This window comes from Thalassophryne amazonica, chromosome 1 (genome assembly GCF_902500255.1).
Source record: "Thalassophryne amazonica chromosome 1, fThaAma1.1, whole genome shotgun sequence".
Taxonomy (NCBI): domain Eukaryota; kingdom Metazoa; phylum Chordata; class Actinopteri; order Batrachoidiformes; family Batrachoididae; genus Thalassophryne; species Thalassophryne amazonica.
This window is the reverse complement of record NC_047103.1, coordinates 4,591,979-4,619,629: the sequence shown is the minus strand read 5'-3', so window position 1 is coordinate 4,619,629 and position 27,651 is coordinate 4,591,979. Positions and strand designations below refer to the sequence as shown.

The following is a 27,651-nucleotide window of genomic DNA, read 5'->3' as shown; positions in this document are numbered from 1 at the left end:
CAAACTGATGGCAGTACAGAAATGTCTTCATGTCACGACATCTTACCCTCAGAAAACATTTCTTTGCAGAAGACTTTTGCTCGTTTGGCTTTTGGAGCCGTGGTAATGATCAGGCTAAAGCCGCTAGCTCTGTCGCTACCCTAACGATAACTTAAGACTAACTGAAAGGGGGATTTATCCAGTGGTGTATTTGAGGTTTAATTTCTGGTAAACTGTTTTCTAACAGAAATAAAGAAGAAAATGTGTAAAAACTGCACAATAGAAAGAAGTACAGTTTTTATAGATTTACCCATTAAGTATTGTGAATGATGTGTAATCAGTTTCTGTGTGTGTGTGTGTGTGTGTGTGTGTGTGTGTGTGTGTGTGTGTGTGTGTGTGTGTGTGTGTGTGTGTGTGTGTGTGTACACACACAGTGGAATCTGGACAGTATTTGACGAGCTCCAAATTTACACAGGAAGCAGGTATAGTACGAGTTATCTCAGCACAAAGCCTGAAATAAGATGAAATGTTTCTTATGGGCTTAAAAATGGTTTATGACCTTTTATTCTCAGTGGTGATGTTCTGTTATAATATTTTTTTAGAACGTTTTTTATTGATTTTCAATAGAAATTTAACAACACACGTCAATACACACCACACTAATTGCACAGTGGAATGCATCCCGCTGCCTGCACACACACAAAAAGAGAGGAAAAAAAAAAGAAATTCACACTGTCTTACAAATAAATATAAGCTATCATTGCCTTAGGAATTCCATTAAGGGTGTCCAGACCTCTTCAAATTCTTGTGCATTACCCCTAATTACATAGGTTAGCTTTTCTAATGCAACACACCTCACCATCGCTCTAATCCAGGACTGTGCAGATGATACTTCAGTCTCTCTCCACAACACAGCCACCATCCTCCTGGCCTGCAGGAGGCCAAAGTTAATAAAGATCTTACACTTGGAGTGAGAGTAAAAGTTATTAGGATATATCCCCAAAATACAAAGTTTTGCTGAGCATGGAACTTGAACACTTGTGGTTTTACTTAGATTATGGACAACCATTTTTCCAAAAAGCTACCAACTTAGAGCATTCCCATACACAATGAATTAAAAAACCTTTCTCAGTCAGACATTTCGCACATGTATCTGGAATGGCAGGGAGCCATTTATTCAGTCTCTCAGGGGTCATCTGTGTCCTCATTAGCCACTTGTGTTGCAGTAATTTCATTCGGGTGTTAATGGTTTGTTATTGAGCTGTTAAACAAGTTATCGTCCATTCAGCTTCTTTGATATCTTCCTTAATATTTAGACTCCTCCATGCCCTCCTTTTGTCATGACTAGACTCCTTCTCGCTCTGTTATAGTATTTAAAACTATTTGAACTCTGCAAATAAACGATCCCTCAACAGTCCTACTGAGGGATTTAAAGAAGTCAGACCTGAAGGGACTCTGAAGAGGACTAATTAACAGACGAGTGTTGGTAAAGATGCGGTCACCTTGTTTAGGAGAAAACTTTCCAGTTAATATCACAAACCTTTGCCTGGTGTAAATCTGACTTTAATGTTCTTGAGCTTCCCCTGAATAATTGACTGAGCAGTTTCAGAAGCCACCTACATATGTGTGCCACTTTTGCTCCAAATCAGGCTATGAACCAATTTCCTTGGCCTTGACCCCAATTACCTTAACATTTCCTTAAATTAACCCTTTAAGACCTTCATCCACACAAATCGGCTAAAGAACCATTTTTCCTCTGTCAGATCCTATAAGAACAGCAGAGACGCAGCCTGAACCTTCAGTGAAACCTTCTGTGCAAACACAGACCGAAGAACCCAGAAGAACCAGGAGTGGCTCAGACCCTGAGGGTGAGTTCTTTTGTCACAGCAGAAGGGTCTCACTGTTAAATCAAATCAAATCAATTTTATTTATATAGCGCCAAATCACAACAAACAGTCGCCCCAAGGAGCTTTATATTGTAAGGCAAGGCCATACAATAATTACAGAAAAACCCCAACGGTGAAAACGACCCCCTATGAGCAAGCACTTGGCGACAGTGGGGAGGAAAACTCCCTTTTAACAGGAAGAAACCTCCAGCAGAACCAGTCTCAGGGAGGGGCAGTCTTCTGCTGGGACTGGTTGGGGCTGAGGGGGAGAATCAGGAAAAAGACATGCTGTGGAAGAGAGCAGAGATCAATCACTAATGATTAAATGCAGAGTGGTGCATACAGAGCAAAAAGAGGTGAATAAAAAGAAACACTGGGTGCATCATGGGAACCCCCCAGCAGTCTAAGTCTATAGCAGCATAACCGAGGGATGGTTCAGGGTCACCTGATCCAGCCCTAACTATAAGATTTTTCAAAAAGGAAAGTTTTTAAGCTTAATCTTAAAAGTAGAGAGGGTGTCTGTCTCCCTGATCCGAATTGGGAGCTGGTTCCACAGGAGAGGAGCTGAAGGCTGTGCCTCCCATTCTACTCTTACAAACCCTAGGAACTACAAGTAAGCCTGCAGTCTGAGAGCGAAGCGCTCTACTGGGGTGATATGGTACTATGAGGTCCCTAAGATAAGATGGGACCTGATTATTCAAAACCTTATAAGTAAGAAGAAGAATTTTAAATTCTATTCTGGAATTAACAGGAAGCCAATGAAGAGAGGCCAATATGGGTGAGATATGCTCTCTCCTTCTAGTCCCTGTCAGTACTTTAGCTTCAGCATTTTGAATTAACTGAAGGCTTTTCAGGGAACTTTTAGGACAACCTGATAATAATGAATTACAATAGTCCAGCCTAGAAGAAATAAATGCATGAATTAGTTTTTCAGCATCACTCTGAGACAAGACCTTTCTAATTTTAGAGATATTGCGCAAATGCTAAAAAGCAGTCCTACATATTTGCTTAATATCAATCAATCAATCAATCGATTTTATTTATATAGCGCCAAATCACAACAAACAGTTGCCCCAAGGCGCTTTATATTGTAAGGCAAGGCCATACAATAATTACGTAATATGCGCATTGAAGGACATATCCTGATCAAAAATGACTCCAAGATTTCTCACAGTATTACTAGAGGTCAGGGTAATGCCATCCAGAGTAAGGATCTGGTTAGACACCATGTTTCTAAGATTTGTGGGGCCAAGTACAATAACTTCAGTTTTATCTGAATTTAAAAGCAGGAAATTAGAGGTCATCCATGTCTTTATGTCTGAAAGGCATTCCTGCAGTTTAACTAATTGGTGTGTCCCCTCTGGCTTCATGGATAGATAAAGCTGGGTATCATCTGCGTAACAATGAAAATTTAACCAATGCTTTCTAATAATACTGCCTAAGGGAAGCATGTATAAAGTGAATAAAATCGGTCCTAGCACAGAACCTTGTGGAACTCCATAATTAACCTTAGTCTGTGAAGAAGACTCCCCATTTACATGAACAAATTGTAATCTATTAGATAAATATGATTCAAACCACCGCAGCGCAGTGCCTTTAATACCTATGGCATGCTCTAATCTCTGTAATAAAATTTTATGGTCAACAGTATCAAAAGCAGCACTGAGGTCTAACAGAACAAGCACAGAGATGAGTCCACTGTCTGAGGCCATAAGAAGATCATTTGTAACCTTCACTAATGCTGTTTCTGTACTATGATGAATTCTAAACCCTGACTGAAACTCTTCAAATAGACCATTCCTCTGCAGATGATCAGTTAGCTGTTTTACAACTACCCTTTCAAGAATTTTTGAGAGAAAAGGAAGGTTGGAGATTGGCCTATAATTTGCTAAGATAGCTGGGTCAAGTGATGGCTTTTTAAGTAATGGTTTAATTACTGCAGTACATAGCCAACTAATAAAGATAGATTGATCATATTTAAGATCGAAGCATTAAATAATGGTAGGGCTTCCTTGAGCAGCCTGGTAGGAATGGGGTCTAATAGACATGTTGATGGTTTGGAGGAAGTAACTAATGAAAATAACTCAGACAGAACAATCAGAGAGAAAGAGTCTAACCAAATACCGGCATCACTGAAAGCAGTCGAACATAAAGATATGTCTTTGGAATGGTTATGAATAACTTTTTCTCTAATAATTAAAATTTTATTTGCAAAGAAAGTCATGAAGTCATTACTAGTTAAAGGAATACTCGGCTCAATACCAGTATGTTACCAGTATGTTTGTGAAAGTCCCACATTAGCTGATAGTCTCAACTGATATATCAGTCTAATTTATGTCATCTTGTGTTGTAACTTTCTCCGGAGATCAGCACCGACCTGATGGACCTCAGCATCTGCATAGAACTGACTGACTTCTTACCAAAGTATTTTAAATGGGGTTTGTTTGTTTGTTTGTTTGTTTGTTTTTTGGTTAATAAATATGAACGTTTGTCTCGGCAGGGACAACAGAGAGACATCCTGAGGAGAAGATGAAAGAAACTGGTAAAAGCTGAAGACTTTTTGATTGTCTGTAAATCTCTCCTGACTGTTCTTTTGTTTTCACTCTCTGCTGTTTTCGTCTTTCTTCATCAGCAGCAAAGAAGAAGAAACCAAAGCTGTTGAATAAGTTTGATAAAACCATTAAAGCTGACATCAACTCTGCAGAAAAGCTGCGCAAGAAGGTAAAAAAAGTGAATTTGCACGGGTCCAGTTTTTAAACGCGTGACAGATGTCTGACTTTGCTGCTGTTGTCTCTGCCCTGTCTGTGTCAGGGGAAATTAGAGGAGGCTCTGAGAGCGTTTGAGTCACTGGTGCAGCGATATCCACACAGCCCCTCTGCTCGCTACGGAAAAGCTCAGGTACGGCTTCTGCACGGCTTCTGCACAATCGCGTGCTGACCTGGAGTCACCACACGTGTGTGTCTGCAGACGGAGGACGACCTGGCCGAGAAGCTGCGGAGCAACGACATGCTGCAGAAGGCCATCAACAGCTACAGAGAGGCAGCCGAGCTCCCCGATGCGACCTCTGACCTCCTGAGAGCCGCGCTGAAAAGGCGAGCCGAAAGGCAGCAGTTCCTCGGTAACGCAGTGCGAACATCACATAGGACACGATGTTAAGTAATGAGTTTACAGAGGATCCAAAAGTACGATGAAGCCAAAAAGAATCTCCTTGCACATTGAGCTTTTGACCTGTTTTAGTTTAGATATGGAGTAATTAGGAGAGGACGCATCGGAATCAGCTCCATCAGCTGCTGTTACCCAACACCTGCATACAATCAGGATCTGTAAAAGTGAGCAGCTTTTATAGTCTTGAGTGGCTTTTATAGTCTGCCTGTCACCAGCAAACCAGACTGAACCTGACCGAAAACCCTTGGACTGACCAGTCCGCTTCGGTTATATCCACGAAACGGTGCATGATGGGAAACTTTTAAGGGGATTTGTGTTCAACCGCACAAAATCCAACTGTAACAACTCAAATGTGTCCAGGAAGTGACTGAATCCTTCAAAGTGATTTCACACCGTGGTCTTTATTCTCAGGTCGGATGCGTGGATCTTTAGTAACTCTGGAAAGACTGGTGCAGATTTTTCCAGAGGACATCAGTCTGAAGAATGATTTGGGCGTGGCCCATCTGTTGCTAGGAGACAACAAGGGCGCCAAGAAGGTCTATGAAGAGGTTTGTCTGGTGATAGTTTTTCTAAACACCAACACTGACCGGAGTTAAGCTCCGTGCTCTCGTGGTGATGTTTTTTAATCACGTCTCTCTGTGCCACACCCCCAGGTCCTGGCAAATGCCCCCAACAGCGGATTTGCTAAGGTGCACTACGGCTTCATCCTGAAGTCTGAGAACAAGATCGCAGAGAGTATACCATACCTAAAGGTGCATGTGTATTTCAGAGTACTCTAACCAAAAGACTTTGTCTCCTGACTCCTGAAGGACAACACGTGTCTGGTCTACTCCATGGTAACTAGACCTGGAACAAAACAGAGTATTATAACTTCTATCTAGAACTTTAGTCTAAAGCAGCAAGACTTTTTGTTTAGTCTTCAAGGTGTTTCTCCAGATGAAAACCGGAGTGCAGTTGCTTCAGAGTAAACTAGTCTTTGAGGATGGCTGAGAACTTTCCTGCAAGAAAACTTGTACTGTTAGAAATCTGGTTCATAGTTGTAAAATATAAACTGGCCGGTGAGACAACAATTCTTAATCCGATTGTATTCCAAATTTATTCTCAGAATATTAGGAACTTAATTAGGAATAATTAGGAATAGTAATAGGAATTAATTAGGAATAGTAGGAACTTAATTAAGGCGTATTAATGACCGAATTGGGGTACAGGTGAGCCCTGTTAACTCTTGCGAGTTGGGGTCCACAAAATTGGACTGCGAGTTATCTGAAACTATGAGTAAATGAAGTTGACCAAAAAACACCCTTAAAATCATCTTAACTTAACATATTATAATCGTTTCAATGATTTGAAGTGTGATTCTTTCCTAGATGGTGATGATTTCTTCATCTGGAGTGCGCTCGGAATCTTTTTTTTTTTTTTTTCCTCCTCCGGCTGTAGGTCAGCAATGAGGGCTTCGTCAGTGTGGAAGATTCCTGACTATCTGAAGTTTTTGGATGCACCCGCCACACAATGGGCGCATGTATAAATTCTGGCACAATCTAACCAGACAGTAAGGATCTAAGGTGTCGCATCCAAAAACTTTGAATCATCAGAAATCTTCCACACAGAATCATCCGCCCTCATTGCTGCCCTTCAGCAGCAATGAGGAGGAAGAAGAAATCATTGTCTATGCTGACGAGCCCTCCAAAAAATGGTCAAATTAAGACTTTATTGGTAGTCTAAATTTCCAGGGTCCACAACTTGACCGCGAGTAAAGCCAAATTGCGACTTACGCATACATGAGTTAACAGGGCTCACCTGAACAATGTAATTCAACCTGGTAGGGACTGCTTTGTGAAATTTGTCGACCACTGTCCATGGTGCTGAAATGCCACCGCCTAATACAAATAAAGGTTTGCTTCATATCATACGCCTGCCTGAACGGAGCGTATTTAAGTGTTTAGAAAGAGAGACGGAAGCGTTTTGCAGTTGAGTTGTTTTTCTGACTAGTTCATTGTTGAACCTTTGTTGATTGTTAAGCACAGTGGCTTAGTGGTTAGCACTGGTGCCTCACAGCAAGGTCATTGGATCGCTTCCCGCCCTGTCTGTGTGGAGTTTGCATGTTATCACCCTGTCTGTGTGGGTTTCCTTCCACAATTAAAAAAAAATGCTTATTTAGGGTCTGCTCCTTTCTCTGCCCCCGACCAAGACAGCACATCTACATGAAGTTGGTCCCCGGGCGCCGGACTGTGGCTGCCCACTTCTCCTAGTGGTTGGATTGTATCTAACTGTAATTAGGACGGTTAAATGCAGAGGACACATTTCATTGCATGTATGTATATGTACAATGACAATAAAGGCTCTATTCTATTCTACCTACGTGTGGACACAAGAAAACTTGCAGAACAAATTTTTAAAAAGCACAGTTTGTGACGCAGTGTTGACAAGGACGGAATGGATGCACTGAGAATGCTGTGCATGTACAGTGTATGTGAAAAATTTGACACAAGAAGCTAGTGCTGACTGCACCACTTGTTGACCTTTGACCTTCACATACAGACTCATGTGAGTTATGGTGCCATTGTTCCATCAGATCTGACATTTTTGTCATTCTGTCTCTGTCCAGGAGGGTTTGGAATCAGGTGAACCCGGAACAGATGATGGACGTTTTTATTTCCACCTGGGAGACGCTCTGCAGAGGGTTGGAGACGACAGCGTGAGTAATGCAGACCAGAACCTGGACCGTGTCCCAGTTTTCACTGGCCAGGGTTCTTTTTTCATAGGATGGTCTTGAACTTTATTTCTGACCATGTGGGACAGGAAGGTCGACTAACTGTAGCATCTGTTTTTCTGTACTATAACTTTTGATTTAACTGACCTTTGACCTTCAGTTTCAGCAAACACCCAGGTAATGACCTGACCTTGTCAGTCATGGTTTAAAATAATTGATTACAGACCCTGCAGCGGGTCTGTAATCAACTTTTCTGCAGCGCGGCTTTGCTTTGAACCTTGAACCAATTGAAGCAGTGATTTGCGGATCGCTTCGTGGATTCATTGTCTTATTTCACTTCATTTTAATTTTCCCCCACTAAAACCTTAAAGAGCATATGTCTGTGAGTAATATTTACCTTTTTTATGTTTAACCGACCTGTTATGGTTTTCTGAAACAGTTGATGTATTTTATAACTTAAAACAGGACCGATGCTAACGCGTTAGCATGTCTATGACATTTTCAATGTTAAAGTTAGCATTAAGCTGTTGCAGCTGTCAGTATGTTTGTGTGCATTTGTTTACTGTATAATAATGGCTCAGTGTTTGTTGTCGTAAAAGAGTCAAATGTATTACAAATTGTAATTTTTTTACTTTATTTTTGTTTATATATTAATAATAGCAACAACAACAGTAATAGTAACAATAACTAATAATGCTACAATACAATTTTAGAGAAAGAGACAAAAAGAACCTGATTAAAAACACAACAGAAAATATAAAATATAGAATATAAAACTAAATTTTATATATATATATATATATATATATATATATATATATATATAAATAAAATAAAACTAAAAATATAAAAGATCAGGCTGCCTATGTTATAATATACTTATAGCGCCTTATTTTCCACTCTGTACACTCCACAATCATAACAGCTGTTTAAATAAACATTTGTAATAGTAGTTCCTTGTGTTCTAAAGTCAAATAGTGCATTACAGTAGCTTGTAGTCTACTCAAGAGAAGTTTTATTTCCAAAACGTCACTCCACTGCAGCAGCCAAGCTGCCCCAGTTACACACAATCAAAATGGCGTCCAGATTACATCATTTTGTGGGAGTCGGCCCTCTCTGTGTTCTCTCTGCTTTGAACACTTCCTCTGTGTTGTCTTGGTCCACCCAGTGTTCAGTTGGGGAAGTAACCTGTGATGGACTGGTGTCCTGACGGGGAGGTCACTGGCTCTCATCCACCTTCACACTCCAGAGTCCAGATAAACACTGAAACCAGACGACCTCAGGGACACATAAGACTGACTCTCTCGGTCTCTCTCTGTCCCTTCTAGGCCTATTACTGGTACGAGTTGGGTCATAAGCGTGGTCACTTTGCGTCAGTCTGGCAGAGGTCTCTGTATAACGTGAACGGTCTGAAGGCTCAGCCCTGGTGGACAGCCAAAGAAACCGGGTACTCTGACCTGGTCAAGGTAAGGCGTGACCGTGTGGTGCTGAACACGGGTCGTAGCAGTGAGACACACAAGCATGTTTGTGTCTTCAGATGTTGGAGAGGAACTGGATCACGATCAGGGATGAGGCTCTGTCTGCGATGGACCAGAAAACCGGACTGTTCGTACCCGAGGAGGAAAACCTGCGAGAGAAAGGAGAGTGGGGCCAATACACGCTGTGGCAGCAGGGTATATATACACACACACGCATACACACACACTCTGAACCTTTACACATACTGGATCAAAAATATTATTTTCTGCAGTTTTGTTACTAGTTTGTGAGGCCCTGCAACTTATACGTTTGTTATTGATACTAATTAGAATCACCATTTATACAGGAGTCAAAGCATGAAACAAAATCAACTCATAATAAAAGAATGAGTGCCAATAATAAAAAGAAGACAACAACAGTGCACAAAAATCACAAATTAAAGAGCCTAAGTCCAACTTATGCACTGCAAAATAAAGTATGTTGATTTTTGCAAAATGCATTCTTTTTTATTTTTATGGAACAATAAGGGATTGAAACATTCAGCTTCTAGCAGAGTCCTGTTCAGGCCCTGAGGGACTTCTCCCCAAATTCTGTAGCGTGACACAGATGAGTCTAATGCCGCGTTCACACCGGGAGCGACCAGACGCCTCAAATTCGAGTTGATCGCGTGGCGACAGATGCGCCACCATTGCCCGGTGTGTCGCTCTGCTTTTGCTGCGAAAAGTCACCCCAGTGCATCATCAAATAGGAGGAGCTTCCATTCCGCTCGTTGGCTCCGGTTGTCAGTCAAGTTAACATGACGGACCTTGATCACACGGAGCGAGTTGTTGTGGAAAGCTGACAAACATCATGAGACGTTCCCAATTCAGGGAGTATCATCATTTGCTGCAGGAGCTGCGTCTGGATGATGGCCACTTTCAGCGGTCCTTCTGCCTCTGCAGGACCCAGTTTGAGGACCTCCTGTCCCGTTCACGCACGCACATGTAAACAATTTAAAAAAAAAAAAAAAAAAACCTCCGCTGCTTGCTGTGGGGCTGCAGCTCGCTCTTCCCCAAAAAACTGTCATAATTGTGTTGATGAACCAGTCACCATTCACTTTATTATACATCTGTGTAGTTAATAAAATAGTCTTCATGGATGATTCGCTCATACGCACACGTACAAAATAAATAAATAAATAAAACCCTGATTGGTCATCGCGGCGCGACAAGACGAAAAAGTTCAGATTTTTCAACTTCGGGAGGAGGGCAATGCGACATGACGTGACACAATATCGCGCCACAAACACGCCAGTCGCTCAAAATCACTTCACTCGCGTCGCTTCATTTGCGTCCATTGCGTCGTGCTGCGCGGCTTGGCACCAAAACGCGTCCTTCCATAAGGATTACATGGCAACCTGTCGCTCACGTCGCGCGCGGTGTGAACGCAGCATAAATCTCACCTTGGGCAGGACACCAGTCCATCCCAGGTTACTTCCCCAGCCGAGGTCGGTATCCATCCAGGCCCGAAGACAGGCGACCTAAAGCACACACTGGGTCTCAAACCCTGGTCTCTAAGCTGGTAGTCCAAATCCTGTCCCAGAATGCATGGACATTATGCCTCCAAAATAAAACATCCAGGATCATGTCCTCTTCATGTTTTATTGTTTAAGTGGGATTGGATCCTTTGTCCTAGTGGTTGGTGGTTGAGCTCATTAACGTTGATCCCTGCTTGTCTCATGTGTTAATTAATTACACTGTAATTTAACTTTGGACAATAAAAAGCAGGTGTTTGATTCAGTTTATATGAACACTATGTCATTTGAAGCCTGTTTCGTGTCAGCAGTGTTTCATGTCTCACTGTTGATTTTCCTCTTTGTTTTAGGGAGGAAGGTTGAAAATGCCTGTCGCAGTGTTCCAAAGACGTGTGCGCTGCTGGAGCGATATCCTGAAGCTACCAGCTGTAAGAGAGGACAGGTACTCCTATAGACCCCGCCCCCTCCTTAATACACACGTTTAGCTGCTGACGCTGTGGAGCTGGAGACACGTCCGCGTGTGCATCTCTAGTCTTCAACGTGTGATTATTCAGCAGGATTTGGGGTATGAGGTCATCTCACAATGCTCTGCTGAGAGGTCAGAGGGCATCAACCCTGACCTACTTTATCCATATCAAATCAGGAAGGCGAGTGTCCAAAGACCCATCGCTCTGCTCTACACTTCTGGTCCTTCAGCACAGATGTCCTGTTCTTTTTCAGGATGAATTGATTAATAATTTCTAAGTCATAAACACGAGTGTCTCCTGCTCCGTGTCTGTGCAGATTAAGTTCTCCATCATGCAGCCCGGGACACACGTGTGGCCTCATACTGGACCCACCAACTGCAGACTGAGGATGCACCTCGGACTAGTCATCCCCAAACATGGCTGCAGGATCCGCTGCACCAACGTCACCAGGTAACCAATCCAGGACCAGATCCAGGATTTTAAAAGTACTGAGCTCATAAGTGTGTTGAAGTTTCTGGTCTCTGGTTCTCCTGTTGATGTTTGCTGACTGACTGTTGGTTTTTGTTGGTGGTCTTCCTCACAGGGAGTGGGAGGAGGGTAAAGTCATCATCTTCGACGACTCCTTCGAGCACGAGGTTTGGCAGGATGCCGACGCTTTCCGCCTCATCTTCATCGTGGACGTCTGGCACCCAGAGTTGAGCCCGTATCAGCGCCAAACACTTTCAGCTATCTAGGTCCGATGCTGCCACGGCGGTAAGAACTGTTCCAAGGGTCACCTACCAGATTCTTCTTCTTCTGTGGGTGAACAAAACACAACAGAATCAAAGAAGAATTACCAGGAATCTTTGACGACTGATGAATGGAGGATTTTTGTTTTTTGAATAAACTACTAAAGATCGAAGGATCAAACCACCACACTGAAGGATGGACAAGTCTACTTCCTGGGTGATACTACTGCCAGAACATGGACATACGATTACCTTTCCGTTTAAAATGGTCTGTTTCTGGAACTGGTTCTGTTTTGTATCTGTGGAACCAAAGTACCGTCTCGTAAATCAGGTCACATTAGTCTAATCTGTCCTGGAACCATTACGGTTCGACTAAAAGTTCACCTGTTTTCTGCTTGCTTTTTGAAAATGTCATTTTTCCCCCTCCACTCTAAATTTGGAACGCCCAAATGAAACATTCAAAAAACTTAAACGCAAACCTTTTTTTTTTTTTCTCCTGCAGTCGTCTCAAAGGTGGAATATCGTCAGTACTTTTTTGGAATCATCTGTGTTGTTTTTAAAGAGAGTAGAATGACTTAAAACAGCTTTCACGCCCGGACAATGACGTGAGCTGAAGACTGGTTACGCTAGAGGGGTGCGTGAGCCACCTATAGGTAGGATTTCTTTCTCCCCTTCAGAGGATCAGGTGGGGAGCGAGTTGTAACTGGGAATCAAGGTGGAACTTTTTCTTCCAGCTTTTTGCTTCCAGTCTGTTTCAAATAGGGCTGAAACAATTAGTCGAGTAACTTGAATAATTCATTTACAAAAAATGTTCGAGGCAAATTCTGTGCCTTGAAGCTCCGTTTAACGTTGTAGTACATAGGGCAGGCCTGTGTGTGGCGCTGTAACCGCCCCAGAAAAAAATGGAATAAGACTAGAGCATGAACATAAGCCGTGTAAGAGCTAATCAGTGTAGCACCAAACGCTACACCTTTACAGCGTGACACACAGAGTAAAATAAAGCCTTTTAAGAGTAAAATAAAACCTTTTAAGAGAAAGAGGGTCCACATCTGAAATAGACTGACTGCAGTTTGCTTTAAATACGCAGTGCGCATTTAAAGCAAACTGCAGTCAGTGGTTTAAACGGTGCTCGCCTTTGCAGACGTACAGCAGGATGCACTGCTGCCTCGTCAGGGCTCCGAACATCAGATCCAGAGTCTGTTCTATGTTCTCCCCCCTCTCCAAAAAACTGCCAGTACTCACAAACGTACATAAATATCCCTGGGAGAGAGGGAGAGAGAGAGATTCATGTACTGTTTTGAGAACAGAGTGCATTTCTGAAAATAAGTAGTTAAGTACTTCATGTAGTCATGTTTGAATTCAGTTTGGGTAAATAGTTGGAGTCAGTCTATCAGTTTGGATAAATCGCCATACAGCTGGACTGATTGAGGATGACACAGACCGCCTGCGCTCACGGTCCAGTGTCGGGGGAGTGCTGAATAATTATCCAGGAAAACAGGAAGGGACACACAAAATTTGACAGTCTGCATGATGACGCAGCGACAATGTGCCATTGCTTAGGGAGACCGGGACTGGTGATGTTTAAAAACGCAGAAGTACTTTTTTATCCGATTACTTGATTAATCGCCAAAATAATCAATAGCTGCAGCCCTAGATTCAAACCAGTGTTTGGTTTTTATGTTTCTTCAAACCGTTCTGGATTAGGATCAGAAACCACATTGGAACCCGGCCCTGCTGGTAGAACGACACCTTCAGTTTAGTTTCTTAATGAAAACCTTTGGAAAAGTTGGAGAATTCAAAAGAATTGTGAAATTTAGTTTTGATAGATTCTTGAACCAGACATTTGTCAGATTTTCCAATAAATTAACAACATTGTGTATCAGGAAACATTAAAAATGTTCCACTGAATGTTTTCTGAAAGCACACACGACTGTTTTCACTCATGAAAAATCTCTTTTAGTTGTTTAGACTTTAATGATAAAATCAGCAGTGACACACTGACTGAGCTTTTTCTTCACTGTACTTTAAAATATTCGCCATAAATTTTTTTTGTACAGATGTTTTCTTTTTCTCTGTGAACTTTAAGCCTTAATTTTAGCGTCACCACTACACGTCATGTCATTTCATACCGCAGGTTTACACCTTCACTTTGCACAGCAACAGTCAGATTAGAAAAGATTATATATTTGTAGAAAAAAATAAAAAAAACAGAGAAAAATGGTAAAATGTGGTGGACATTTTTCTTTCCTCTATTTGTGTCATTATTCATCAGTTTAGTGAAATGTCAACTGTCAGAAAATGAACTTTGACTTAATTTGTCAGACTTCCTGTTTATACACACAGTGTTGTGCTTTTTTTTAAATTAGTGGTTTTTGATGCAGTTTTGGTTCAATCAATCAATCAATTTTATTTATATAGCGCCAAATCACAACAAACAGTTGCCCCAAGGCGCTTTATATTGTAAGGCAAAGCCATACAATAATTACGTAAAAACCCCAACTGTCAAAACGACCCCCTGTGAGCAAGCACTTGGCAACAGTGGGAAGGAAAAACTCCCTTTTAACAGGAAGAAACCTCCAGCAGAACCAGGCTCAGGGAGGGGCAGTCTTCTGCTGGGACTGGTTGGGGCTGAGGGAGAGAACCAGGAAAAAGACATGCTGTGGAGGGGAGCAGAGATCGATCACTAATGATTAAATGCAGAGTGGTGCATACAGAGCAAAAAGAGAAAGAAACACTCAGTGCATCATGGGAACCCCCCAGCAGTCTAAGTCTATAGCAGCATACCTAAGGGATGGTTCAGGGTCACCTGATCCAGCCCTAACTATAAGCTTTAGCAAAAAGGAAAGTTTTAAGCCTAATCTTAAAAGTAGAGAGGGTGTCTGTCTCCCTGATCTGAATTGGGAGCTGGTTCCACAGGAGAGGAGCCTGAAAGCTGAAGGCTCTGCCTCCCATTCTACTCTTACAAACCCTAGGAAGAAGATTTCCCATTTACATGAACAAATTGTAATCTATTAGATAAATATGATTCAAACCACCGCAGCGCAGTGCCTTTAATACCTATGGCATGCTCTAATCTCTGTAATAAAATTTTATGGTCAACAGTATCAAAAGCAGCACTGAGGTCTAACAGAACAAGCACAGAGATGAGTCCACTGTCTGAGGCCATAAGAAGATCATTTGTAACCTTCACTAATGCTGTTTCTGTACTATGATGAATTCTAAAACCTGACTGAAACTCTTCAAATAGACCATTCCTCTGCAGATGATCAGTTAGCTGTTTTACAACTACCCTTTCAAGAATTTTTGAGAGAAAAGGAAGGTTGGAGATTGGCCTATAATTTGCTAAGATAGCTGGGTCAAGTGATGGCTTTTTAAGTAATGGTTTAATTACTGCCACCTTAAAAGCCTGTGGTACATAGCCAACTAATAAAGATAGATTGATCATATTTAAGATCGAAGCATTAAATAATGGTAGGGCTTCCTTGAGCAGCCTGGTAGGAATGGGGTCTAATAGACATGTTGATGGTTTGGATGAAGTAACTAATGAAAATAACTCAGACAGAACAATCGGAGAGAAAGAGTCTAATCAAATACCGGCATCACTGAAAGCAGCCAAAGATAACGATACGTCTTTGGGATGGTTATGAGTAATTTTTTCTCTAATAGTTAAAATTTTATTAGCAAAGAAAGTCATGAAGTCATTACTAGTTAAAGTTAAAGGAATACTCGGCTCAATAGAGCTCTGACTCTTTGTCAGCCTGGCTACAGTGCTGAAAAGAAACCTGGGGTTGTTCTTATTTTCTTCAATTAGTGATGAGTAGTAAGATGTCCTAGCTTTACGGAGGGCTTTTTTATAGAGCAACAGACTCTTTTTCCAGGCTAAGTGAAGATCTTCTAAATTAGTGAGACGTCATTTCCTCTCCAACTTACGGGTTATCTGCTTTAAGCTGCGAGTTTGTGAGTTATACCACAGAGTCAGGCACTTCTGATTTAAAGCTCTCTTTTTTAGAGGAGCTACAGCATCCAAAGTTGTCTTCAATGAGGATGTAAAACTACTGACGAGATACTCTATCTCACTTACAGATTTTAGGTAGCTACTCTGCACTGTGTTGGTATATGACATTAGAGAACATAAAGAAGGAATCATATCCTTAAACCTAGTTACAGCGCTTTCTGAAAGACTTCTAGTGTAATGAAACTTATTCCCCACTGCTGGGTAGTCCATCAGAGTAAATGTAAATGTTATTAAGAAATGATCAGACAGAAGGGAGTTTTCAGGGAATACTGTTAAGTCTTCAATTTCCATACCATAAGTCAGATCTAAGATATGATTAAAGTGGTGGGTGGACTCATTTACATTTTGAGCAAAGCCAATAGAGTCTAATAATAGATTAAATGCAGTGTTGAGGCTGTCATTCTCAGCATCTGTGTGGATGTTAAAATCGCCCACTATAATTATCTTATCTGAGCTAAGCACTAAGTCAGACAAAAGGTCTGAAAATTCACAGAGAAACTCACAGTAACGACCAGGTGGACGATAGATAACAACAAATAAAACTGTTTTTCGGGACTTCCAATTTGGATGGACAAGACTAAGAGTCAAGCTTTCAAATGAATTAAAGCTCTGTCTGGGTTTTTGATTAATTAATAAGCTGGAATGGAAGATTGCTGCTAATCCTCCGCCTCGGCCCGTGCTACGAGCATTCTGACAGTTAGTGTGACTCGGGGGTGTTGACTCATTTAAACTAACATATTCATCCTGCTGTAACCAGGTTTCTGTAAGGCAGAATAAATCAATATGTTGATCAATTATTATATCATTTACCAACAGGGACTTAGAAGAGAGAGACCTAATGTTTAATAGACCACATTTAACTGTTTTAGTCTGTGGTGCAGTTGAAGGTGCTATATTATTTTTTCTTTTTGAATTTTTATACTTAAATAGATTTTTGCTGGTTATTGGTGGTCTGGGAGCAGGCACCGTCTCTATGGGGATGGGGTAATGAGGGGATGGCAGGGGGAGAGAAGCTGCAGAGAGGTGTGTAAGACTACAACTCTGCTTCCTGGTCCCAACCCTGGATAGTCACGGTTTGGAGGATTTAAGAAAATTGGCCAGATTTCTAGAAATGAGAGCTGCTCCATCCAAAGTGGGATGGATGCCGTCTCTCCTAACAAGACCAGGTTTTCCCCAGAAGCTTTGACAATTAACCATCAGATGACAAAGTGAACCCTCTGAAATCATTCTAAAGTCAGTTTGAAGCAGAAATGAGGTGATACTCAGGGAACCACTGCTGATGACGCACGCGCAGTGAAGGCGGGGCGAACGAGTTTGGGGCTGGGGGGTCGGCAACATCGGGTTTGTGTGGATGTGAACAAAAAATTCCCCATGAGGTCTTTTTTAAATTTTTAGGTTCAGGGTTTCAACAGGTTGTTCCTTTGGTAAAGGTCAGGGGTCAAAGGTTAATGTCCACTGAAAGGATGTTCAGTCCAGAGCGAGGAGCGTCTCTCCGTCTGTCTATCGCAGACTTTCTGCTTCCACCACCGACTGAGACCTGAAACACACAGACGCATCTGCTGACAGGACATCTCCTCATGCACCTCCTCATCACCACCTTCACCTCCTCCTCATCTCCTCACAGCCTGTCCTCATCACCACCTTCACCTCCTCCTCCTCATCTCCTCACAGCCTGTCCTCATCACCTCCTCCTTCACCTTCTCCTCATCACCTCATCCTCCTCATAGCCTGTCCTCATCACCTCCTCCTTCACCTCCTCCTCCTCATCTCCTCACAGCCTGTCCTCATCACCACCTTCACCTCCTCCTCCTCATCTCCTCACAGCCTATCCTCTTCACCTCCTCCTCCTCATCTCCTCACAGCCTGTCCTCATCACCTCCTGCTTCACCTTCTCCTCATCACCTCCTCCTCCTATAGCCTGTCCTCATCACCTCCTCCTTCACCTCCTCCTCATCTCCTCACAGCCTCTCCTCATCACATCCTCCTTCACCTTCTCCTCATCACCTCACCTCCTCCTCCTCCTCATCTCTTCACAGTCTCTCCTCATCACCTCCTCCACCTCCTTATCTCACCTCCTCCTCATCTCCTCACAGCCTGTCCTCATCACCTCCTTCACCTTCTCCTCATCACCTCCTCCTCCTCATAGCCTGTCCTCATCACATCTTCCTTCACCTCCTCATCTCCTCACAGCCTCTCATCATCACCTCCTCCTTCACCTTCTCCTCATCACCTCACCTCCTCCTCCTCATAGCCTGTCCTCATCATCTCCTCCTTCACGTCCTCATCTCCTCACAGCCTGTCCTCATCTCACCTCCTCATCTCCTCACAGCCTCTCCTCATCACCTCTTCCTTCACCTTCTCCTCACAGCCTCACAGCCTGTCCTCATCACCTCCTCCTTCACCATCTCCTCATCACCTCCTCCTCCTCATAGCCTGTCCTCATCACCTCCTCCTCCTCATCTCCTCACAGCCTCTCCTCATCACCTCCTCCTTCACCTTCTCCTCATCTCCTCACCTCCTTCTCCTCCTCATAGCCTGTCCTCATCACCTCCTCCTTCACCACCTCATCTCCTCACAGTCTGTCCTCATCACCTCCGCATCTCACCTCCTCCTCCTCATCTCCTCACAGCCTGTCCTCATCATCTTCTCCTCCTCCTCCTCATCCCCTCACAGCCTCTCCTCATCACCTCCTCCTCCTCATCTCCTCACAGCCTGTCCTCATCACCTCCTCCTTCACATTCTCCTCATCACCTCACCTCCTCCTCCTCCTCATTTCCTCACAGCCTCTCCTCATCACCTCCTCCTTCTTCTCCTCATAGCTTGTCCTCATCACCTCTTCCTCCTCATCTCCTCACAGCCTCTCCTCATCACCTCCTCCTTCACATTCTCCTCATCACCTCACCTCCTCCTCATCTCCTCACAGCCTGTCCTCATCACCTCCTCCTTCACATTCTCCTCATCACCTCACCTCCTCATCTCCTCACAGCCTCTCCTCATCATCTCCTCCTTCACCTCCTCATCTCACCTCATCTCCTCACAGCCTGTCATCACCTCCTCCTTCACCTTCTCCTCATCACCTCCTCCTCCTCATAGCCTCTCCTCATCACCTCCTCCTTCACCTTCTCCTCATCACCTCACCTCCTCCTCCTCATAGCCTGTCCTCATCACCTCCTCCTCCTCATCTCCTCACAGCCTCTCCTCATCACCTCCTCCTTCACATTCTCCTCATCACCTCACCTCCTCCTCCTCCTCATCTCCTCACAGCCTGTCCTCATCACCTCCTCCTTCACCTCCTCATCTCACCTCCTCCTCCTCATCTCCTCACAGCCTGTCCTCATCACCTCCTCCTTCACCTCCTCATCTCACCTCCTCCTCATAGCCTGTCCTCATCACCTCTTCCTTCACCTCCTCACAGCCTCTCATCATCACCTCCTCCTTCACCTTCTCATCATTTCACCTCCTTATCTCCTCACAGCCTCTCCTCATCTCACCTCATCTCCTCACAGCCTGTCCTCATCACCTCCTCATCTCACCTCCTCATCTCCTCACAGCCTGTCCTCATCACCTCCTCCTTCACCTTCTCCTCATCTCACCTCCTCATCTCCTCACAGCCTGTCCTCATCACCTCCTCCTTCACCTTCTCCTCATCACCTCATCTCCTCACAGCCTGTCCTCATCACCTCCTCCTTCACCTTCTCCTCATCTCCTCACCTCCTCCTCCTCATAGCCTATCCTCATCACCTCATCCTTCACCTCCTCATCTCCTCACAGCCTGTCCTCATCACCTCCTCCACATTCTCATCACCTCACATCCTCCTCATCTCCTCACAGCCTGTCCTCATCACCTTCACCTTCTCCTCCTCCTCATAGCATGTCCTCATCACCTCCTCCTTCACCTCCTCATCTCACCTCTTCCTCCTCCTCATCCCCTCACAGCCTCTCCTCATCACCTCCTCCTTCACCTTCTCCTCATCACCTCCTCCTCCTCATAGCCTGTCCTCATCACCTCCTCCTCATCTCCTCACAGCCTCTCATCATCTCCTCCTTCACCTTCTCCTCATCACCTCACCTCCTCCTCCTCATAGCCTGTCCTCATCACCTCCTCCTCCTCATCTCCTCACAGCCTGTCCTCATCACCTCCTCCTTCACCTTCTCTTCATAGCCTGTCCTCATCACCTCCTCATCTCACCTCCTCACAGCCTGTCCTCATCACCTCCTCCTCATAGCCTGTCCTCATCACCTACTCCTTCACCTCCTCCTCCTCATCTCCTCACAGCCTCTCCTCATCACCTCCTCCTTCACCTTCTCATCACCTCACCTCCTCCTCCTCATAGCCTGTCCTCATCACAGCCTCTCCTCATCACCTTCTCCTTCACCTTCTCATCACCTCACCTCCTCCTCCTCACAGCCTGTCCTCATCACCTCCTCCTTCACCTTCTCCTCATCACCTCCTCCTCCTCATAGCCTGTCCTCATCACCTCCTCCTCCTCATCTCCTCACAGCCTCTCCTCATCATCTCCTCCTTCACCTTCTCCTCATCACCTCACCTCCTCCTCCTCATAGCCTGTCCTCATCACCTCCTCCTCCTCATCTCCTCACAGCCTCTCCTCATCACCTCCTCCTTCACCTTCTCCTCATCACCTCATATCCTCTTCATAGCCTGTCCTCATCACCTCCTCCTTCACCTCCTCATCTCACCTCCTCACAGCCTGTCCTCATCAACTCCTCCTTCACCTTCTCCTCATCACCTCCTCCTCCTCATAGCCTGTCCTCATCACCTCCTCCTCCTCATCTCCTCACAGCCTCTCCTCATCACCTCCTCCTTCACCTTCTCCTCATCACCTCACCCTCCTCCTCCTCACAGCCTGTCCTCATCACCTCCTCCTTCACCTTCTCATCACCTCCTCCTCCTCATAGCCTGTCCTCATCACCTCCTCCTTCACCTTCTCCTCATCACATCACCTCCTCCTCCTCATAGCCTGTCCTCATCACCTCCTCCTCCTCATCTCCTCACAGCCTCTCCTCATCACCTCCTCCTTCACCTTCTCCTCATCACCTCCTCCTTCACCTTCTCCTCATCACCTAGTCCTCTTCATAGCCTGTCCTCATCACCTCCTCCTCATCATCTCCTCACAGCCTGTCCTCATCACCTCCTCCTCATAGCCTGTCCTCATCACCTCCTCCTTCCCCTCCTCCTCCTCATCTCCTCACAGCCTCTCCTCATCACCTCCTCCTTCCCCTCCTCCTCCTCATCTCCTCACAGCCTCTCCTCATCACCTCCTCCTTCACCTTCTCCTCATCGCCTCACCTCCTCCTCCTCCTCATAGCCTGTCCTCATCACCTCCTCCTCCTCACAGCCTGTACTAATCACCTCCTCCTCCTCATCACCACCTCATCTCCTCACAGCCTGTCCTCATCACCACTTTCACATCCTTATCACCACCTCCTACTCCTCATCTCCTCACAGCTTCTCCTCGCCGTCACCTTTCTTCTCTCTCTATCCTTCACCTCTTCCTCTTTCTGCTCCTCCTCCCATCCTCCCTCACCTCACCCTCTTCCTCCTGTGTCTCCTCCTCAACTCTTGATCACCTCCCTGATGTGCAACACGTCAGGGGTCGGCGTGTACTCCATCTCGCCGCTGTAGTCGGGTCTGAGCAGCGTCCTCGCCCACACCGCCATGTCGTACGGTGCAGCGTCCCACCGAACTCTGACGGCAGAGACTCGGGCTGGATGAGCTTGTGGAGCGAGTTCAGGTTGTTCACGTGGAGGAAGATCTGGAAGCCAGAGGGGACGGAGTTACAGTAGGAGGGATGGGGGGGTGGCAAAGGAAGGAGGTGTTCTCACCCGTTTGCTGGTTTTGTCTTTGAGGAACGGTTTGATGATGGTGAACATGGCATGGACGTACCACGGCTGACTGACAAAGTGAATCCCCCCAACCGAGCGGGAAAACTGTCCTGGTGAGGGGGAGGAGAGGTGACAGGAAGACAGGGTAAAGGAGGTGACAACAGAGGAGAGAGGAAGTAAGAGGAGGAGATGAGAAAAATGGGTAGAACATTAAAAAGTGGGAGAAGAAAAAAGACAAACAGATGGAGGGAGAAGGAAAGAGGAAATAAGGGAAAAGGAAAAGAGGAGGTGAACTCAGGAGGAGAAAAATAAACTCGTGACTCAAACTCAAATTTTCTGACCAGAGTCACAAACACAATGTGTTTATGCTTTATGTTTGGCTGTTTTTGTTTACTTGTTTATGTTTTGGTGTTTTGTTTATATGATTGTTTTTGTTTGGCTGTTTTTGTTTACTTGTTTATGTTTTGTTTACATGGTTGTTTTTATTTCCCTTTTGTTTTTGTTTACTTATGTTTTGGTGTTTTGTTTACATGGTTGTTTTTATTTCCCTTTTGCTTTTGTTTGCTTGTTTATGTTTTGGTGTTTTGTGTACATGGTTGTGTTTTTATTTGCCTGTTTATGTTTGGGTGTTTTTGTTTACTTGTTTATGTTTTGTTTACATGGTTATGTTTTTATATTCCTGTTTGTGTTTTTCTTTACTTGTTTATGTTTTGGTGTTTTGTTTACATGGTTATGCTTTTATTTGCCTGTTTATATTTTGGTGTTTTGTGGGCAGCACGGTGGCTTAGTGGTTAGCACTGTTGCCTCACAGCGAGAAGGTCATGGGTTCAATTCCCGTGGCCTTTCTGTGTGGAGTTTGCATGTTCTCCCCGTGTTTGCGTGGGTTTCCTCCGGGTGCTCCGGTTTCCTCCCACATCCAAAGACATGCGGGTTAGGTGGATTGGAATCTTTAAAAATTGTCCTTAGGTGTGCGTGTGGGTGTGTCTCTTTGTCTATTTGTGGCCCTGCGACAGACTGGCGTCCTGTCCTGGGTGTACCCCGCCTCGCGCCCTATGACTGCTGGGATAGGCTCCAGCCCCCCGCGACCCTTAATTGGACTAAGCGGTAGAAGATGGATGGATGGATGGATATTTACATGGTTATGTTTTTATTTTTCTGTTTATGTTTAGGTGTTTTTGTTTACATAGTTACTTGCCTGTTTATGTTTTGGTGTTTTGTTTACATGGTTATGTTTTTATGTGCCTGTTTATGTTTGGGTGTTTTTGTTTACTTGTTTATGTTTTGTTTACATTGTTGTTTTATGCACCTGTTTATGTTTGGGTATTTTTGTTTACTTATGTTTTGTTTACATGGTTGTTTTTATGCGCCTGTTTGTTTAGGTGTTTTTGTTTACATGGTTATGTTTTTATGCGGCTGTTTATGTTTTGGTGTTTTGTTTACATTATGTTTTTATTTTTATTTACCTGGTTTTTTTTAACCTGGATTTTTGTTGAGCTGAAAATGTTTTGGTGTTTACCTGAAGACTCTCGATGGCCAGTTTGAGGATGCCGGGTGTGAGTTTGGATGCCTGTTTGAAGGAGAAGTTGCTCCAGTCGATGAGGATGAATCCATTGATTTGGATTGCTTTTTCTCTGCATGAAACCATATTGCTACTAACAGATCTTCACCTGTTTTCTAAGCCTAGCTTCTACTACTCTTTCCAATAACTTCATGCTGTGACTGATCAACTTTTTGCCTCTGTAGTTACTGCAGCTCTGCACATCACACTCTTAAAAATAGGAACCAGCACACTTTGTCGCCACTCCTCAGGCATCCTCTCACTTGCCAATATTTTATTAGAACACTGGTTAGACACTACACTGTCATCTCTCCTCGACATTTCCATGCCTCCACTGGAATGTCATCTGGACCAACTGCCTTTCCACTCTTCATCTTCTTCATAGCTGACTTCACTTCATCCTTACTCTCAGCACATCATCCAGCCTTTTATCTCTTATTTTCTTCATTCATCAGCTCCTCAAAATATTTCCTCCACTTTCTCAACGCACTGTGCTAGGCTCCATCCCTTGACCCTTAATTGGAATAAGTGGGTTTAAAAAAACAATAATGTTTGTGTATGTTAATTAGTAACAGCTGCAACAGAACCCCCATAAAGTCAGAACATCACAAAGCTACATATGATCATACTCCTAAAACTGTCAGCTAGCATGACTGTGCAGAAATGGCCTACGTGTCAGTATGATTAAGTGATGAATGTATCAGACCTCATCTGGTCACAGTTAGAAGCAAAGAGGATCAGGATTTTGTGTCCATGTTGGTCTGGAGACTCAAACATGCCCGGGAAACCATCCATCAGTGCTTGCTTGATCCCGGGGTCGTCCACCTGACAAGTCCAGTTTGTGGTTGGTTGTAAAAAATAAAATATCTCCTCCTTTTTTGGTGGTGATGCTCCTGTTTTTGTTGATGTTTGTTTATTTGTTGATAGGACGTCAGAAACACTTCAGTTGTGAACCTGGACGGACGTGGATCCGGCTGCAGAATTCCGGTTCTGCCCATTAGGCATCTTCACGTTGTGGTCAACTCTCAACTTCGGCATCTCGTCCTCTGATTTTGAGGTCAAAGGTCAGGGAGGGCAGCTTAGAGCTGCCCCCAAAACAAGGCCATGTATTATTATGAAACGAGATTTTAAACATTTTTGTGAACAGGGTTTTTACCATGAGTTATGGTGTTATGACTGGTCCAAGATCACACTTTTTAATGATGTAGAACTTGCCTGGAATTACTTTTATGAAGCTTTTAGTAGTATTATTAATAAACAGGCCCCACTACGCAAATTTAGAGTGAAAGGTAGAAACAACCCTTGGTTTTCACCTGAGCTTACCAGTCTCCTTAAAGCACGTGATGATGCATGGGCTAAGGCCAGAAAATCTAAATCCCCAGATGATTGGGTGATTATCAAACAGCTCCGAAATCGCTTTACTTCCTTGGTTAAAAAGGCTAAGTCTGATTTTTATATGGATAAAACTACTCATTTAAATGATCCTAAGATATTTTGGAAAGTAGTCAAGTCTTCCTTTGGGGATGATACTATAGATGAACTGCCTGCTTGCATAGTAAAAGATGCACATGTTCTAGCTGACAAAATAGCCATTCTTAATCATCTTAATGAACACTTTGTTTCTTCAGGATCTCTGTTTGAGTCATTACATCCACATCAACTTAATGTGCAAGGGATTTGCCTTCAATCCCCACCTATTAATACTATTGCTTCAGGATTTGATCTGACTCCATTTGATGTAGCTGAGGTCCTTAGGGCTCTAAAACAATTGGATCAATCCAAACCTGCAGGACCTGATAATCTTCAACCTTTCTTTTTGAAGTCAGCTGCAGATTTTATAGCAGAACCTCTATGTCATATTTTTAATTTAACTGTTTTCCAAAATAGGATTCAGAAAATATGGAAGTCATCTTATGTTTTTTTTCCCCTGCTGAAAGGTGGTGACCCCTCTTTGGTTAACAATTATAGGCCAATCTCCAAATTATGTGTTCTTTCTAAAGTTCTAGAAAAACTGGTCAGTGAACAACTCAAAAACTTTTTAAATGATCATTGTCTCCTTTCACAAAACCAGTCGGGTTTTTGAAAACAGCACAGTACAATAACTGCTGCTGTTAGTGGTAAACGACATTATAGAGGCACTAGATGGTAAAAAATACTGCGCGGCTCTTTTTATAGATTTGTCAAAGGCATTTGATACAGTCGATCATGCTGTCCTGGTAGATAGACTCCACAAGACTGAGTTATCTAACCGGGCCTTAAACTGGTTCTCCAATTATTTATCAGAGAGAACGTAGTGTGTTCAGGCTGCCGGGTTTTTTTTTTTTTTTTCCTCCCCATGCAAAAGGGAGTACCTCAAGGCTCTATACTGGGGCCTTTGTTGTTTACAATTTATGTAAATAATCTTTGCGATGATTTGTCTGATGCTGCGTCACATTTTTATGCTGATGACACTGTAATTTACTGCTTCGCTTCCTCAGCCTTAAAATCACTCGAGTTGTTGCAGTCGACCTTTGACACTGTTCAGCTCCATTTGAAACAGCTCAAGTTGGTGCTGAATGCAGACAAATCAAAGACTGCTGTTTTCAAATGGCAAGCAGCTTCCATTTCCCCTTCCTAGGTTGTCAACCATTTATGGAGCAGAAATTGAAATGTCACATCTTACAAATACTTGGCTCTTAATTGATGAGAACTTGTCTTTTAAATTGCATATTGATAAACTTGTTTTTAAACTGAAATTGAAACCGGGTTTCTTTTTTAGAAATAAATCATGTTTTTCTTTACACGCTAGAAAAAACTGATCACCACAATATTTCTGCCCTTGTTGGACTACGGAGACTTGATTTTTATGAATGCTCCTCATCAGTTTTTATTGAAACTGGATGCTGTATACCATTATGCTTTACGTTTTATTACTGGCTGCAGTTATCGTGTACATCACTGCTCATTATATGCTGCTGCACATTGTTCATCCTTGTCTGTTTGTAGATGCTCTCATTGGCTGATTTTTATCTATAGATGTATTCTTGGACTTCTGCCTTCATATTTGTGTTCATATATGTGTAGAAACCTCAGCACTTATGCCCTGCACTCTCAGGACATTATACTGAGGCAGGTCCCAAGAGTCAGAACTGAACTGGGCAAAAGGGCTTTTAAAGTTGCTGCCCCGTCCACATGGAACATTTTGCAGAAGGACCTCAAATTGACACATCTTGTAACTTTGGGAGAATTTAAAACAATCATAAAGGAAAGAGAGTTAAGGACAATTGGACTGTGTAATTGCATTTTGTAACTATGTATTGCAATTCTATTTTTTGAATGTGTGTTTTGTGTTTGATGTAACTACTTTGCTTTTGTGTTGCCGTCTTGGCCAGGTCACTCTTGAAAAAGAGGTTTTAATCTCAATGAGTTTTTTACCTGGTTAAATAAAGGTGTGTGTGTGTGTGTGTGTGTGTGTGTGTGTGTGTGTGTGTGTGTGTGTGTGTGTGTGTGTGTGTGTATATATACGTGCGGAGGCTTCGAGCGTAAAGACTTTCGCTTTGGAAGCGAGACAAAGGAACACCTCCATTTCAGCGTGTCAGAGGACAAGTTTGGACATGTCTATCTCGGCTTTCAGTGCTTACCAGTCCAGTAAGTATCAGTGAAATTGTGGAGAGCTGGACATGTCCCAACTTGTCCTTTATCACTCCGAAACGGAGGTGTTCCTTTGTCTCGCTTCATCAGCAAATCGATCGTGACGCGCGAAGCCTCCGTGCGTCTTTCCATGACAAAATCTCTTGTTAAAAGTGAAATCTGCCGGAAAATGGCTGATGTCCAGCTCTTGTGATAACCAGAGACAGAGCACACGATGGTCTGATATCCACAGAGCCATCCGTTTAGAAATGATCCAGTGGCTTGTGCCGCATCGTCGCACCTCGGAGCGCGGCACGCCGAGCGTCCTTAAAGGGGTCCTTAAAGCTGTAGTAACAGACCTTATTCTCTGTGAAGCCCGTAAAATTTTCACCGAAAGCCAGATAAATTTTTCGAATGGTTTCCAGGTGCCAGTCTCTAACAGCTTCTGAAAAAATTCTGATGGAAAAAAAGTCCTTTTCATTCCGCCATTTCCAGACAATGAAAATCCGACGAGGGGGCGGGACCACTCCTTTCACAAGGAGTGCTCACAGGCGAATGACGTCATCGACAGGCGTGGAAAAACTCAAGCATGCGCACGAGGGTTCAAGCATGTCTGACGTAAAAACATATGAATGAAATTCATATAGTTTTTGAAAAAAATTAAAAGGACCGTTACTTTATTGACAGACCTCGTGTGT

The 27,651-nt window shown here is 43.6% G+C and overlaps 3 protein-coding genes across 8 annotated transcripts in view; 2 read left to right on the top strand and 1 right to left on the bottom strand.

The window, feature by feature from the left end:
* unm_hu7910 (un-named hu7910) overlaps positions 1-14,147 on the top strand; it is an 82,925-nt gene extending 68,778 nt beyond the window's left edge. For all 6 annotated transcript variants that reach the window (XM_034186323.1, XM_034186253.1, XM_034186398.1 and 3 more), the window contains 14 exons: positions 414-461; positions 1,743-1,847; positions 4,366-4,407; positions 4,498-4,586; positions 4,677-4,763; positions 4,833-4,983; positions 5,442-5,578; positions 5,684-5,782; positions 7,636-7,725; positions 9,069-9,206; positions 9,278-9,413; positions 11,083-11,174; positions 11,516-11,649; positions 11,783-14,147. In XM_034186323.1, the coding sequence (XP_034042214.1) occupies positions 414-461; positions 1,743-1,847; positions 4,366-4,407; positions 4,498-4,586; positions 4,677-4,763; positions 4,833-4,983; positions 5,442-5,578; positions 5,684-5,782; positions 7,636-7,725; positions 9,069-9,206; positions 9,278-9,413; positions 11,083-11,174; positions 11,516-11,649; positions 11,783-11,933 (1,499 nt within the window). In that variant the 3' untranslated portion in view covers positions 11,934-14,147. The remainder of the gene's footprint in view (positions 1-413; positions 462-1,742; positions 1,848-4,365; positions 4,408-4,497; positions 4,587-4,676; positions 4,764-4,832; positions 4,984-5,441; positions 5,579-5,683; positions 5,783-7,635; positions 7,726-9,068; positions 9,207-9,277; positions 9,414-11,082; positions 11,175-11,515; positions 11,650-11,782) is intronic.
* A 3,372-nt stretch (positions 14,148-17,519) lies between these two features.
* LOC117518899 (uncharacterized protein PB18E9.04c-like) lies at positions 17,520-19,812 on the top strand. The gene is made up of 4 exons (XM_034180153.1): positions 17,520-17,612; positions 17,670-18,317; positions 18,413-18,985; positions 19,135-19,812. The coding sequence occupies exons 1-4, from the start codon at positions 17,520-17,522 to the stop codon at positions 19,810-19,812; spliced, it is 1,992 nt and encodes a 663-aa protein (XP_034036044.1).
* Positions 19,813-21,346: 1,534 nt separating this feature from the next.
* Positions 21,347-24,024, bottom strand: LOC117518950 (clavesin-1-like). Its single transcript, XM_034180231.1, is given in 5 exon segments — positions 21,347-21,632; positions 21,635-21,716; positions 21,787-21,878; positions 21,881-21,896; positions 23,303-24,024. Coding segments are annotated over 5 exon segments (435 nt in total). The 5' UTR covers positions 23,432-24,024; the 3' UTR covers positions 21,347-21,516.
* Positions 24,025-27,651: the final 3,627 nt, after the last annotated feature.

Bases quoted from the DNA above. Each gene is read 5' to 3' on its own strand.
- LOC117518899 (XM_034180153.1), top strand. From the start codon at position 17,520: ATGCACCTCCTCATCACCACCTTCACCTCCTCCTCATCTCCTCACAGC. The intron at 17,613-17,669 runs GCCTGTCCTCAT...TCCTCCTCATAG, and splicing joins CTCCTCCTCATCTCCTCACA to CCTGTCCTCATCACCTCCTC. The intron at 18,986-19,134 runs GTCATCACCTCC...ATCTCCTCACAG, and splicing joins ACCTCATCTCCTCACAGCCT to CCTCTCCTCATCACCTCCTC.